Raw genomic sequence first — 16039 nt, 5'->3', positions numbered from 1 at the left:
CCAGCACTTCTCCATCTGTGAAGAGCATCATCACATGGGGCTCCTTGGCTGGTCCAGTGGGACAGTGACGGAAACACAAAACTATCCCATTCTCAGTTCACAAACATTTCAACTTAGCCTACAGTTGGTGGCGTTTTTAGGCACAAAATAAAAAACAATAAATACAGCTAAACTGAACCTTAGAACTTCGGGTTATTTCAATATAAATTGTGTTTTCAAGAAAACTCTACAGAAGCTTTATTTTTATTTTAGTTTTGGGGCCACATTCAGGAGTATTCAGGGCTTAGTCCTGGCTCTGTGCTAAGGATTACTCTTGGTGGGACTGAGGGGGACTATATGGGATCCTGAGATTGAACTCAGGTTGGCTGTATGCATGACAAATGCTCTACCTATTGTAAACCTTCTGTTTACCTGCTGTAAACCTTCTGTTTAGCTGAAGTCAAAATATTCAAGAGCCAGGTTCAGGAAATGCCAAATAAATGCCACAGGACTTAACATACTGAGTACTGTGAGAACATAGCATGCCAGAGGCCCAGGTTCAATTTCTGGTAACACATGGTTCCCTGAGTACCACCAAAAGTGACCCTCAAGCAGAGAGTCAGAAATAGCCCCCACAAAACAAACAAGCAAGCAGCCAATAAATCAACATTATGTCTGGGAAGAGTGGACAAATGAATTTTCTTTCCTCATTTATTCTGCCAATGATTGAAGGCTTTAGTCTGTTGGCCCAGTCAGCTTATTCTGCTGAAAGCAAAGGCAAAAAGAAATGACGGGAGAGAAAGATAAAAATGCAACAGTGTGTGTGTGTGTGTGTGTGTGTGTGTGTGTGTGTGTGTGAATATGTGAATGGGGTGAAGGGACCACATACCATTTAAATGCTATAACGCTCCCACCGTTATAGGTTGTCCTTAGAAAATCACCTACGTGGGCCCAGGAGTACAACTGCAGGTGCAAGAAGCAGATTGGGAAGGAAGAACTTGGTTTTTTTTTCATTTTTTTTCCCCAAAGAGACCCTTTCCTCACCCCTTTCTCTTATTTCCAGTATTTATTTTACCATAATGTATGGTAAAATAAATGGCTTTTAACCAGGACAGTATATGTGTCTTTTGTACCAGGAGAAATGTATGAAATTGAATTTTAATTCCAAAAAACATGACCGCTCAGAAAGTTTTTAGTGGATTATGTAAATATACTTAATACTTTCTATTTTAAAATAATCCCAGTTTATCAAACAATTAAAATAATCCTTGTTTATTGAAGTTTACGGAACTATTTTAAGTGATTAAGTGACTTAATACTTTCTATTTTAAAATAATCCCAGTTTATCGAACAATTAAAATAATCCTTGTTTATTGAAGTTTACTGAACTATTTTAAACTAATTCCAGTTTCTTGAACACTGACACCCAGAGAATTAGGCTTAATTCTTAAGAAACTACCTCACTTATTTCTAACCAAGTTAAATTTGAATTGTTGGCCAGGTATAAGAAGGAGGAATAAGAAGAAGAGGAAGATGGAGGAGGAGGAGAAGGAGGAGGAGAAAGAAGAGGTGGAGGAAGAAGAAAAAAAAGGAGGAGGATTGTAATTGTGTCTAAAGACTGTTTAAAATACCACTCAACCAGTTGCTAAAGAGTAGCAACTAAAAGTTAGGCATGACTGGATGCCATTAACCAACCAAAGAGATGAAAAGAAGATTTCCTGATGGAACACAGGCTTTTCCTAAAGTTCCTTCAGCAGGAACTGAAGGATAGTAGCTCCAAGGAAGAGCTCACAGGCTGGCTGAGTCCACACCCCATCCTTACCCCCCCTGCTGTTTCAGACACACCTCCTCCCAGGACACTGTATAAACTCAAAACCCAACCAGGGGACGTCACCTGGGCCTCCTTTGGGACTTAGAGCGCACCCTTTCTCTCCACATCTGGCCTTTCCAAGGTTTGGAGGTGGGGGCGTGTCATAGGGGAGGGAGATCCCTCCTGAGAGTGGTCCTTGCCATGCAGAGATGTTTACTTAAGAAGACCTTCTGGAGTGGTCGTGCTGCCCTTGGTACTCACCAGTACACTGGTGCCCATTGCCCACATAGCCAGGGAGGCAGGCACAGCTGAATGAGCGTCCACCATGGTAGATGCACTGGGCCTGATCCGCGGGAGCACAGGTATGACTGCCATCCTCACAGGGGTTGGTAACTTGTTCAATCACTGAAAAAGACAAGAGGGCAAGGATATATGGGAGCTCAGCCTGCCAATGTGTGAGCCAGTCTTCTCACAGAGGAAGCTGCATGCCCCCAGCTCCAGCCTAGGTGAGGCCTCTCTCCTAGAAGGAATGCCAGTTCTCAGGCCCTAACTCTGAGATCATGAATTAGAATCACTTTGAAAAGATTAGTAGTTTCTTGCAAAGGGAGATTTTGTACATATTATGTCTAAGAAGTACTGGTTAAGGCTTTCGGTTAAAATACAATGCACAAATATCGGTCATCAAAAAAGTCCCTGGTTAGAATTTCTAACTCCTCAGAACAATGGTACACACACACACACACACACACACACACACACACACACACACACGAATCATTTCTACTTTCTCATTCCACTGAATTAAACACATTTTTTTCTCTATTGTCATATAGCCTTTCCATTGGGATGAGTTTAGAATTCTAGTTCTTTTGGATTTATTTTTAGATCCAAGAATAATTTTGGGAATCAACAATGGAAACAGATAGTCACTATGAAAGATACCACCTGAGGGGTCTGGGAGATAGACAAGGGGGAATGTGGGGGTAGACTGCAGTGGAGGGAAGATCAAACAGGAGGAGATGGTGATGAGAGGTGGTGAAGTGTTATGTATGAAACCCTATCGGCAAGAGTACAATAAACCACATACAAAATCATTTATTTTTAAAAAGTGCCACTGGAAGAGGCAACCCATGGGTTGGAGCAAAGGGGGTGAGGGGGTAAACTGGTGGAGGGAAGTGGGCACTGATGAAGCGATTGGTGCTGAAACAATGCATGCCTGAAACCAAATCATAAAAAACTTTGTAATTTCATGGTGACTAATAACAAGCAAGCAAATAAAAAGTATAATCTTGGGAATCCTGGAAAGACTATTACAGATGTAGATCCTCTAAGGATCCACTGGGAGAGCAGCTTTGTTAATCTGAGTTAAACCATTTCCTGCTCATTTGGTAATTATTTGACCTCTCCCTAGAGCTGATTATATGTACTAGAAGTCTGTCGTACTGTTGCATAACTAGTCCAAAATTATGGGCATCCCCAATTGAAATAAACATACTTCAATAACTCCATACCCAAACCATCTATTTGGGGAAAGACAACAGCCACAAAACAAAGCAAACAGAAAAGAGGGCTGCAAAGATTTAGAATTATTTCAATATGAATTATTGTTGTACCTAGAAAACAACACAGCAGAACTTTTTTTTTCTCTATTTAAAGTAGGAGTATTGCTATTATTTCAGCCATTGATTAAACTGATTGAATTGGGCATAAGCTCCACATGCCCACAAAATTTTAAAAAGTTTTTTTTTAATTGCATATTTGTGAGATTTATTATCCCAGCTCCTGGAAGAGAACAGCGCAGAGTCTCCTGCCCCCGCGCCTGGCTGTCCATGCCGGGGCCCCTTGGAGGGGGGCGGGTTGAGTTTCCCTCCCCGCCCCGAGCAGTGCTCTGGCAGCCGAAGACATAAAATCCAGCTCCCGGACATCTTATTATCTCATTCTTACTTTGGACAACCTGGCAGGCTACCAAATGTAACCTGCCCACATGGCAGAGTCTGACAAACTCCCGTGGTGTACCCAATATGCCAAATACCAGTAACAATGATGGGTCTCATTCTCCTAACCCCGAAAGAACCTTGAATATGGCCCTTTTTAACATCTCAGCTCTAGGATGAAGGAGATGTTACTGGTGCCTGCTCGAGGCAATTGACAAACAACAGGATTATCGTGGTCATGATTTGTGAGATAGACCATTACAAAGCTGTTCATAATTGGGTTTCAGCACTCAGCACCCATCCCTCCACCGGTGTACATTTCCTACCACCAATTTTCCCTGTTTTCCTAATACCATCCCCCACAACACCCCATTCCTCCACCCCCAGTCTCCCTCTATGGGAGGCACTTTCCTTCTTGCGCTCTCTCTCTCTCTCTCTCTCTCTCTCTCTCTCTCTCTCTCTCTCTCTCTCTCTCTCTCTCTCTCTCCTTTTCCTTTTAACACAGCAGAAATTCTATATGAAAAAGTGGAAACAAAGAATCAAAGAACAAGGTTCAGCATCATTTTGACCAAGAAGAGAAAGGATTTGGGCACTCACAGGTGCAAGTGTGTAAGTCATCTGCAAGCTGGTAACCGCTGACACAGTCACACCTGTAGCTTCCTACCAGGTTGATGCAAATAGAGTTGGGGCCACAGTTGTGTAAGTCGGATGAACATTCATTGATATCTAAGAAGAAACAGGAACAAAACTCAAATCAAGTTCAAGTCACAGGTCTCAGATCACAAGATTTTTCTCAGCAGCATGATACTTGCAACAAAACAAATGAATTTAGATGAATCAGAAATGGAAATGACCAAAAACAAACAACATAAAAAAGAGGGGTTTGGGCCTGAGTGCCCAAGAACAGATGACTGGTTAAAGAAACTTTGGTACATTTACACAATGGAGTACTATGTAGCTGTTAGAAAAGATGAAGTTATGAAATTTACATACAAGTGGTACTACATGGAAAGTATCATGTTAAGCGAAATGAGTCAGAAAGAGCGGGATAGACACAGAAAGATTGCATTCATCTGGGGAATATAAAGCAACAAAAAGGGAGAGTAACACCCAGGAATGGCTGAGATTAGTACCAGGAATTTTGCTCCATGAATGGAAGGCCAGCCACAGGCTCTAGGTGAAAAGGAAACTCAGATAGAGAAGAGAGTACCAAATGAAGGGTGTTGTGAGGGTCCTCCCAGGGTGGGAGAAGCATGCTAAAAGTAGTCGATAGACCAAACATGATTGCCACTCAAAGCCTCTCTTGCAAAACACAGTACCCAAAAGAAGAGAGAGAGAACAAGGGGGAATACCCCGCCACAGAGGCAGGATGGGACGGGGGGGGGGGGGGCGATGAGGGTGGGGGGAGGATGCTGGGACCCATGGGGATGGATGACGGGCACTGGTGGAGGGATGGGCACTTGATCATTGTATAACTGAAACCCAAGCACAAAATTTGTAAGCCTATAACTGTACCTCATGGTTTTTCACTAATAAAAAAAGAAAAAATAAATAAAAAAATAATAAAAAAATAAAAAAAAAGAGGGGTTTGGGACTGAGGCAATAGCACAATGGATTGGGCACTTGCCTTGCACGCAGCCTACCCGGGTTCAATCCCTGGCATTCCATATGGTTACCCAAACCTAGCAGGATTGATTCTTGAGCACAGAACCAGAAGTCCTGACCACAGCTGGATGTGGCCAAAACAAACAAACAAACAAAAACTGAAATGCAGAATTTTTTTAAGCACCATATATGGATGCATGTTGCAGGTTATAATAAGAAACAGTTATTTCAAGCCATTCATGAAAAAGCCACAGGTAGGTGTATTTTGAATACACATTCTAAGAATCCTCTGAGAATTTGCAAATAATGGCACATTTGGAAGGAAAGTGACAATCATATTTCTTCCAAAATGTAAACAAATTTACTACTCTGGCTTTTTGTTTCTTTTTTTGGGGGGGGGGGTCACACCCAGCGATGCACAGGAGTTACTCCTGGTTCATGCACTCAGGAATTACTTCTTGCGGTGCTCGGGGGACCATATGGGATGCTGGGAATGGGAATCGAACCTAGGTAGGCTGTGTGCAGCCCTACCCGCTGTGCTATTGCTCCAGTCCCTACTCTGGCTTTTTGGGTCTATTTCTTGAGTCAATTTTTTAATAGAATCACCGGGAGATACATAGTTACAAAGTTGTTCATGATTGGGTTTTAATTGTCCAATGATCTAACACCCATCCCTTTACCAGTGATCATTTCCCACCACTGATGTCTACTGTGACTTTTTGAAATACAGGTGAAAGAGAAAACACAATGTCTAAATCTAAAGATGATGTTAGAAAGAGGTTTAAAATGACAAATTTTATAAATTTGAAATATCCCAAAACTGCAGTAAACATTTTAGTGTGTGATGCCTCTGCACTCATGAATCTGTCCTGGCAGGGCTCTGGGAACCATATGTGGTATTGGGAATCAAACCTGAGTTGGCCACATGCAAGGCAAGCAAGCATCCTACCTGCTATACTACCACTCCAGCCCCAAATACAGTAAGACATTTTCTTTTCAGAGTCCCAGGCCCCAAGACCCACCTTAAAAAAAGTCCTCTCAAATCTAACCCAAATGTGCTTTTTGCTTTTAAATAACTTTTTAAAAAAAAAAAAACAGCAGCTAGAATAGCTGCTGAGCTCATTTATGGAGATCTCCAAAACAATGCTGGATGGTTTTAGCAAAATAAAGGCATCTTACCCAGACACGTCCATCCATTCCCATGGAACCCAGGTATGCACTCGCAGGTGTAAAGCACACCTGATGCCGGCTGGCACCGAGCATTTGTGTCACAAGTGTGTCTCCCATCAAAGCACGGATTCACTGCAGTTCCATCATAGTCACCTGTGTGGGGAGAGGAAATACATTGGGTGGCTTTAGAGTGGGTGGCAAAGATCAGAGTGCTTGGGAATGACTGGATACTCATCAGGGTATCAAGTGGCTGAACTAAATTACCAACACCCGAAGTCAGACTGGGTTATGGCATCACAACTCATTGGCCCAATGGTTTCCTCTTTTCTACAAACAATGTACTTTTTTTTATTTACAGCAGGTTTGTATACAAGGGGTTAAACATATCCAAATTAGAACATCCTAAATTGAAAAGTACTTTTTAAATTTTCCATAATCTCTGATTCCCAGAATAAGCCTGTGAGGTGGAGTGTAACTCCTATTAGTAGTTTCCCAGAGATAATGAAACGGTGCTTTCTGGCATCAACTTTTCAGCATAGAGGTTGTGGCCAGGAGCTCACCACTCTGCTAAGCATTAGATGAAAAAAATAATAATAAAGAAGGGAGAAAGGAAGCAACACACTAAAAGGTGACTTATCAGTTTCGGCACAATATACTACCCACCTGAAATTGAGGGAAAAATATTCATACTTGATTCTCATTGACTTTCTAATTCTGAATGGGCTGTATAATTTGCAGAGCTCTATGAAGTCAGAAGCTCCTTGTTCAAAAATTAGAGTTTTAAGGGTTGGGATGTGACTCAGCAGTACAGCACTTTGTTTGCACGTGTGAGTACCTGGGTTCAATGCCCAGTTCCACACACACTCAAAAATGAATACAGTTTTGTGACAAAGACAACAAACAGAAAATCAAGGTTGGTGTCCTTTGGGACCTTGGATTGGGGTTCGTTTGTGGTATCTGATTTCAAAACAAATATCACTTATCTATGTGTGGTGTGTGTGTGTGTGTGTGTGTGTGTGTGTGTGTGTGTGTGTGTGTGTGTGAAGCTCCCAAACAGTGCTATTGAGGCCCAGAGGCCCCCATAGCAATTCGTGACTACTAAGCCAGTGATTTAATGCTAGGGCCTGCAGATGTGGTGCTGCTCTGATCCAGGATACCAGGGTTTTCCTGGGCCACTCCAGCTGTGCTTAGGAGCCTTCAGGGCTACAACCAGTGATGTTTGGGGGTCCATGTGATGATGGATATAGAACAAAGTTCGGGCACATGCTAGGCACGCACCCTAAATGCTATACTATCTCCTGGTACCCAATGCTATTTAAAAATTATATTTCTAAAATTATTTGGCTATTCATTGTCTATAGCTTGTTAGCTTTTCAAACCCTTTTATAGTAACTAGAGACGCCCCATATCTTTTTTCATAACCCTAACCCTCACCCTCTTTTAGCAGCCTGACTCTCTGACAGAGAATCTGGAACTAATTTACTCATTTAATGAAGAAGGGAAGAGTGGTTCTCCTTAAAGGAACAGCCTGCTCAGCTTTGCTCGGTGACCAGCTCCCCACGTTACCTCAAGTGACTGAAAGGATGGGAAATATTCCTGCATCCTGTTCTGGGACCCTCCCCCCTCCCCACCAAATAAAAACAGCAAAACTACACTTGACACTCCACTGTTTGAGGAAAAATGGGAAGTTAGTGGGGGCGAGGGGTGGGCAAAGCCGGCTAGGATCTCTCACAGGGCAGACCAAACAGCAAGGCCTCCTCCTCACCCCAGGGAAGGTGCAGCTGGGCTGTTACTCCACATTCCAACCCCACAATAGCTCCCTCTGGAAAAAGGGAAAGACTTAGTAAGATACAGCTTCACAGAGGGAAAGAAAAAGATCATATTTTTTGTTGTTTTTCTTCTCCCCACCCCTCCCATTTTTTTCTTCTTCAGGCATAATGAATATTACTGCTGTGTTAAGAAGAGGTGGATGAAGTAGTCTCAAACACAAGGAGTGAAACAAAAAATCCCATGCATTTCTACTTTCAGAATTTAGTCTACATAATGAGGCAGTGCTGAGGTGGGTAGAGTCCTAGGAGGAGCCGTAAGGGGCAAGGGTTCTGGAGCTGAATGGTGTTAAGATGAATCCCAGCTTGCCCCTTTCTAGCTGGGATCGCGTTCATTTGCATCTACAGGTCTATATTACAGGTTCTGGGTAATAAGCCTAGTACAAATCACCCCCTTCCACTGCACTCATTTGTGGAATATAAAACAACATAATATGAGACTAACACCTAAGAACAGTAGATACAAGGGCCAGAAATATTGCCCTATAGTTGGAAGCCTGTCTCATGAGCTGGGGGAGAAGGCAGTTGGAATAGAGAAGGGATCACTAAGATAATGATGGTTGGAGGAATCGTTTGGGATGGGAGATGTGTGCTGAAAGATAAAAGACCAAATGTGATAATCTCTCAGTGTCTGTATTGCAGACCATAATGCCCCAAAGTAGAAAGAGAGTATGGGGGAAATTGTCTGCCATGGAGGAGGCAAGGGGAGGGTTGGAAAGGGGGGTGGGTATACTGGGGACATTGGTGGTGGAGAACGTTCACTGGTGGAGGGATGGGTGTTTGATCATTGTATGATTGAAACTCAAACATGAAAGCTTTGTAACTGTATCTCACTGTGACTCAATAACTGTCTTGAACACTGTCTTCCCATTGTTCATCGATTTGCTCGAGCAGGCCCAGTAACATTTCCATTTTGTGACTCAATTAAAAAAAAAATCACCCACTTCCTTTAAGAAGTGTTAAGAGGTTAAATGAGTTAATTCATGCAAAGTATAGTGGTTGGCCTTAAAGAAAAGCAGTTGGCCTCAGGGAGAAAATGTCCTTTGCTCCTATTAGGAATTGTTATTTGACCTGGGTGGAATGGAAAAATCATAAAATCCCAAAGACAAATAACAACTTGAAATGGCCCACTTGTTTTTTTTTTCTGATTTTCTGTAATCCCTTGGTAGGTAAGACTTAGAAAAATATACGGAGAATTTTTTTCTTTTTCCCCAAACAACTCCAAATTCAACATGTGATCCCATGTCTCTGGAAGACCTTTTAGCTATTGCTGGTCTTACATGATGCACAAGTGATAGCCAACATGGGCATTTGAAAGTAAAAGACCCTGGTAATTGTTGAAATTGCTTCTTAAGAAATCTGCAATAATAAGTTTTTCCCCCTTCTGATATACACATTTCTCTCAAATCAACTGATATCTTTGTGCTATGAACTCATGACCTTGTAATTCCATTTTCGGTCACTCTGTGCTTGACGTGCAACCAAGTTCCTACAACCAGTCAGTGAATTTAGGATTTGCAGGTCATGCCACCCATGCAATCCAGAGTCTAGTCTCCTTCATCTGGTTACCTATTGCTAACATGACACTTGCAAAAACTGGATCCAAGGAGGCTGACACAGCCATCTGCACCCATGAACTCACTCATTTTTCATGTGCTCATCTGCTCTGATTACTGAGTGATACAAATTTCTTGCCTATATTTTCATTAGGCTTTCTTTGTTATTGAGTTGTAATAGATCTTCATATGTCCTAAACACTAGTCTCTTGTTAAATACTTCCTTCCATTCTGTGGGTTGTATGTTTACTTTATTAGTAAGGTTCTCTGAAGCACAAGTTTTGAATTTTTATGAAATCCTTTTCTCTTTTTTTTTAAATTCCTTATGCTTTTAAGGTTATATCTAAGAAGTCATTGCCAAATTCAAGGTAACCAATACCTACTCCTATGCTTTTCTAAAATTTAAGCTATTTCTAAAGTTTTGTATATAAAAATATTTAAAATTACCAAAAAATTATAAAATGAAATGTGCAAAGGTCTTTGACCCAGAAGTCCACTTTTGTTATTTTTTGTTTTGGTTTTGGTTTCTGGGTCACACCCAGCAATACTCAGAGGTTACCCTGGCTCTGCTCTCAGGGCTTACTCCTGGAAGAGCTTGGGGGGGGGGGGGGTGGCATACAAGGCACTAGGGATCAAACCTGGGGTCAGCCTCCTGCAAAACAAGTAATCTACCCACTATACTATCACTCCAGTCCCATGTTTGAGGTAGAAAATCCATCTTCATTCTTTCACACGTAGACATCCAATTTTATTAAAAAAGCTAGTCATTCTCCTCAATGAATTGATTTGGAACTTCTACCAAAAAACAGATAAACTATACTGTGGGTGCTTATTTCTGAATTCTCACTTCTGTCCCAGTGATGTCTATATCTATCTATCTATCTATCTATCTATTGCCTTATTGGGCCACACCCAGCAGTGCTCAGGGGTTACCCCTGGCTCTGACCTCAGGAATTACTTCTGGCATTGTTCAGGGGACCATATAGTGATGGGTCAGATACCTCATCCAGCGCACAGAGGGGACAGAGACAAGTAAAATGAAGGAATAGGAAAAGTTTATTGGGGTGTGCTTCTGAGTGGACCTACAGGACCCTGGCAAAGCTGGAGTAGAGCAACACCCTGGGAAAGACTAAGCAGGATTTTAAGTTGTCTTGGGCAGGAAAAAAAAACAGAGATTAGTGGGACAGTGCATTTGGTCTGGTCTTCTGTTGTCTGTAGAGGGTTGATGTGAGGAAGCCTGGAATATAGCCTGACAGCTTCCTGGCTCCAGGTAGGCCTTAAGTCCTGTCTTCCGTGCTGGAGCAGAGTGATAACTGATTCCAGGAATGTTGCTATCTCATCAACCAGTTAGCAATCATCATTTGATCCAAGCAAACCTTACATGTAGGATTCTGGGGGTGGAACCGGGTCAGCTCGTGCAAGACAAATGCCCTACCCACTGTACTATTGCTTCCATTCCATTGATCTTTAATTCTCTCCTATGCCTTAATTATGCTAAGTCTTGAAATCAGGAAAATATGCACATCTTAACTTTGTTCCTTTTCAAGATTATGTTGAAATAATAATATTTCCAAGATTATATCTAGGCTTCTTAAATTACACTTACACTTTTTTTTCACTTAGGGGGGAAAAAACTAGCCAAGATAACTGTGTGATCTTCCTAAGGACCAATTTAGGAAGTATTAACAAGAAAATAATATTAAGTCTTCTGAACCATGAACAAATTCTGCCCCATTTATTTAAGTCTTTCTTTTTTAAAAAAAGGTGTTTTGAAGTAAAAGAATCATACTTCTTACATATGTATTCCTAAACATTTTAGTTTTGAAATGGATTTTTTTTTTCAGTTTGTTCATTGCTACTATATAAAAATACTTTTTTGGTATACTGATATCATCTTACAATCTTGGCAAATTTTTTAGCTCTTAATAGCGTTCTAATAAATTTCTAAATTTTCTAAACACAAGGCCATCTCATGTGATAATAAAGATAATTTTGCTTAATCCCTTCCAATATATTTTAGTAGTCTAGCTTCATTGCTTGGCCAGAAATTCTAGGACAGTGTTAAGTAGAAGTGGAAAGTAGACATCCATATCTAATTTCAGAGAGAAAGCACCCAGTCTTTCTGTATATATTTATGCCTGTGGTTTTCCTACATTCAGTTCTGTTTTGTTGTGCTTTTTCTAGGCACTTCTGCCCACCTTCCTTTGGTGAAATCCTCAGTATTCAAATTTCAGCTAAATTGTGACTCCTGCAGGAACCTCTCCACCTAGCCTTGGCATGGCTTCTTATAATCTGCCTTCCCCATAGTTGCAAGGAATACTTTTCAGCAACATTGTTCCTCTTAAATCCACCCTACAGACTGGCACATACAGTGGAGAGTTGCTACAAACCAGCCTCTCCTTACCTACACCATTCCTGATCTTGGCAGGATGGTTTCTGAAAGATCTATCTCTGTTCTTGCCTCTACCTCCACCCAGGATAGCACCCACATTTCTATCTGCCCCTAACACAGAGACCGGCACTCAGACCCCCCCCCCCCCCACCCACCCACCCAAGGAACCTCTGTGAATCATTCTGAGACGACTAAAAGGCATAAAGAAGGTTAGATGGAATTTTTGTCCAACAACAGTAAAAAAGTCGAGTTCCTAGCTTAGACTCAATGGTAGAACACCTGCCTTGGGTGATACCCTCAGTTTGACCCCTGACACTGCTAAGTCTGATCCCTGATATTGCCTCTTTGACCCCCAGTGAACACCACAAGTGTATAATCCCTGGATAGCATGACCACAACAATGAGAAGGGAAAGGTGAGGGGATGCCCATTGTAAGCTAATGATTTTTTTTAATTTTCAAGTTTAAAACATAAAAAAAGTCAGAGAGATAACTCAAAGTACACATGGTCTGCATGTAGGAGGCTCAGGTTTGATTCCTGTCTCCACACAAACACTTTCAGGAGCAACTCCCAAGCGCAGAGCCAGGAGTAGCCCCTGAGTACAACCAGGTCTAGTCCAAAAACCAAATCAAAACAAATTAAATGGAAAGGGAAACCATACCTTCAACAGGGCCTATATGATTGCTCACAGCATACGTAAGCATATTTTCGCCTTCAAGGTATGAGACGAAGACCCGGTCCACGGTGAGCTGCTGGGTGAGGTGGAGGGCCCCGTGCCTGGGGGCATGTTTGCACGTCTGGTAAGTGATGTTCTGGTGGACTTGGTAGGACCTGCTCTCCCTGACAGCGCCACCTCTGAGAGTGTAGTTTCTGGTACTTGTGGAGGTCACAGCTGCAACAGATAGACTTTTTCAGTTTTTCACTGAATTGGAACATGTTCCCTTGGAATATTCCTGAATTTATATACAAGACACAGACAAAACCATTTCAAGAACCTGAATGGTGGGGCCAGAGAGCGACAGTATAGCGGGTAGCACGTTTGCCTTGCACACGGCCGACCTGGGTTCAATCCCTGTCATCCCATATGGTTCCCCAAGCACCACCAGGAGTGACTCCTTAGTGTAGAGCCAGGAGTAACCCCTGAGCATCGCTGGGTGTTAACCACAAAAAGCAAGAAAAAAATCTGAATGGACTGAAAACTAGTGTTGAAGGAAGGGGGTACAATCAATGCTGCCACTGTTAGCAGAGTCACCCCCTCTCGGTGCTGGGGGGAAGTTCCTGAGCCCTTTCCCACAGCAGCCAAGAGGGCGGCCCTGCTGTTTAGAGTACAGAGCCTTCCAGAGTGAAGGTATGGCCAGAGACACAAGGCTGCGTGTGGTAGGGGTAGGACTGGGCTCAAGTCCTTCTGACTCTATACCTGATTTTTGTCCAGTTTGTCCTCTGCCTGACACCAATGTGACACCTTCTGCTTGAGTTAAGTCTAGAGGTTTCCTGGGAAAGTAAAGGCCCACTTTTCTCCCCCTTCATGGGGAGCACAGACCCACAATCTGGTCCTAAACTCTTCTACACAAGTCCAAGTCCTCACTGGCCCACTCTCCCCCATCTCTGCTCTGGCTTTTGGTTCTCAAAATATAGAAAAGCAAAGGCCAGAAGGTATTATCATGCAACTCAAACCAAAGCCTGGAGCTGCAGAAAGGCACATGGGATTGAGGCACGCATTTCCTTCAGGCACATTTCACAGAACACATCACACTGACCACATTAGTCATTCCAAGGAGACAGAAGAGAGCTTCCCCTATACATGAGGAAAGAGGCTCTCAGACTCTCAACTTCCCCCCTATTTTAAGATTTAGTTTGCCTGGCTTCCTGCATTATTGCCAAATCCAGCATCTGAGTTGCAATGCTGTGAAACAGATTGATCTGTGATTTTAAAGAAGGCTAAAATTAGGTTACAAGTAAAGACTCTAATACTTTTCCCTGTTTCAGAAAGCAGGATGATTAAAAATGATATAATTCTCCCATCCCTGACAACCCCTTCCAAACAAGGCTGATACTGATGATAGTAGCACTAGAGCACTGTAGCACTGTCCTTCCGTTGTTCATCGATTTGCTCAAGCGGCCCAGTAATGTCTCCATTGTGAGACTTGCTGTTACTGTGTTTGGCATATCGAATACGTCATGGGGAGCTTCCCAGGCTTTGCTGTTTGAGCAAGATACTCCCGGTAGCTTGCCGGGCTCTCCGAGAGGGGCGGAAGAATTGAACCCAAGTCAGCCCAGTTGGCAGCGTGTAAGGCAAACACCCTACCCGCTCTGCTATCACTCCAAGCTTCTTATGTAAAGAAATTGTCAATCTTCTAAGGATATATTTAATAGTTAACAGCAATAGCAACAATGATGTTGAGCTCATTACACATGTTACACATTGTTCTAAGAGCATTCCATGTAGTAACTCACTGCGTCTTTACAAATACCTTGAGAGAGATGCTTTATTCCCGAAAGTTACAGATGTGAAAATTGGTCACACATACCTGAGTCTGAGTAATGGTAAAGCTCCTTGTAGGGCTCTATGTCGACAGTGGATTTTTCCAGAATGGAAGGTAGCTGGCCTTGGATGTGGGTATTAACATACATATTGTTCTCAGAGTCAAACGTCTCTGCTCTTTGAGTGATGTGAACCCTCTCCCCTCCTGGGTTGAAAGTAATTTCCATATCCTGGATAAAGGTTGCACCTGCAGGGGGAGAAATTTCAACATGGGGATAAGAAAGGCTTAGCTTCTCCCAGTAATAATTTCCAGTATTATTGCAACCTTCTCCCAATTTCTATCAATGTTGGCATTCAAGGAGTTGAACTGAAATCCAACACTTAGGACTTCCTTTTCTTCCTTCTATTAGAGTATGGTTTCTTTATTCTCGTGTCATGCCATTTCTCTTGGGAGAAATTTGTTTTCTGTGTGAAATAAACTGTTCAACTGAAGGTTTAACCACTCTGTTCTAAATGTGTCCTGCCCTTGGCCAGAAACTAAATGGAAAGTCGCACTGTGCCAACTCTTGACATCCTTCTCAAATTGGCCTGCATCTCTGATCACTCCAATGGCTTCTGGTCGGTGTAGTTTAAGACTTTATATTTTGTACAGTTTAGAGTTGTTCTGCAAGAGTGATATGAGCACCACAGAAGCAGCCTTTCTTAGTGAAAATACTTAATGATGCCTATGTTATATCACCTCTTACTTCCTTTCATTCCATTCTCCCATTTTCTCTTTGCTCACCAACATACTGGCCTTCCAGAAATATGCCAAATAAGTTCTCCTTCATGATAATTTTACCTTTTTTTCTACCTTATATTTGTGATCCTAACTCCATTTAAATTTTTGGTTTTCATTAAGTTAGCATTTTACATGTGAAAAATAAAAACAAACAAAACCCTGAAATCCAGAGTAATAAAAACTTTCTGAAAATAGGATCATGAATGTCTAAGACTGATTAGAAGTAAATTCACAGGTGGTTTGTAAGCTACATTAAAAAAAAAACCAAAGTAATATTTGGGGTTGGGGTTGGAGAAAGAATACAAAGTTAAGGCATTTGCCTTGCATGTGGCTCACCCAGATTTGATTCCCAACACTGTATAGTCCATTGGTACCACTGGGAGTGTCCCCAGAGCAAAGAGTTAAGAGTACCCCCGATCAGTGCTGGGTGTGGCCTCCAAAACCCACCCTTCTCCAAATGTCCTTGGTGCTGTCAAGATCAAATCTAACACCTCAAACATGCAAG

At 42.1% G+C, this 16039-nt stretch overlaps 1 protein-coding gene across 1 annotated transcript in view; it reads right to left on the bottom strand.

Moving 5' to 3' along the window:
- The window catches only part of NID2 (nidogen 2), a 73580-nt gene that overhangs the window by 25614 nt on the left and 31927 nt on the right, over positions 1-16039 (bottom strand). The window contains exons 7-11 of the mRNA XM_056133609.1: positions 14800-15000; positions 12933-13163; positions 6508-6651; positions 4321-4449; positions 2051-2194 (exon numbers count right to left, since the gene is read on the bottom strand). Of these exons, the coding sequence (XP_055989584.1) occupies positions 2051-2194; positions 4321-4449; positions 6508-6651; positions 12933-13163; positions 14800-15000 (849 nt within the window). The remainder of the gene's footprint in view (positions 1-2050; positions 2195-4320; positions 4450-6507; positions 6652-12932; positions 13164-14799; positions 15001-16039) is intronic.

Source organism: Sorex fumeus, unplaced genomic scaffold (assembly GCF_029834395.1).
Source record: "Sorex fumeus unplaced genomic scaffold, SorFum_2.1 ptg000098l, whole genome shotgun sequence".
In the NCBI taxonomy this organism is placed as follows: Eukaryota; Metazoa; Chordata; class Mammalia; order Eulipotyphla; family Soricidae; genus Sorex; species Sorex fumeus.
This window is presented reverse-complemented; position numbering and strand designations above follow the sequence as displayed.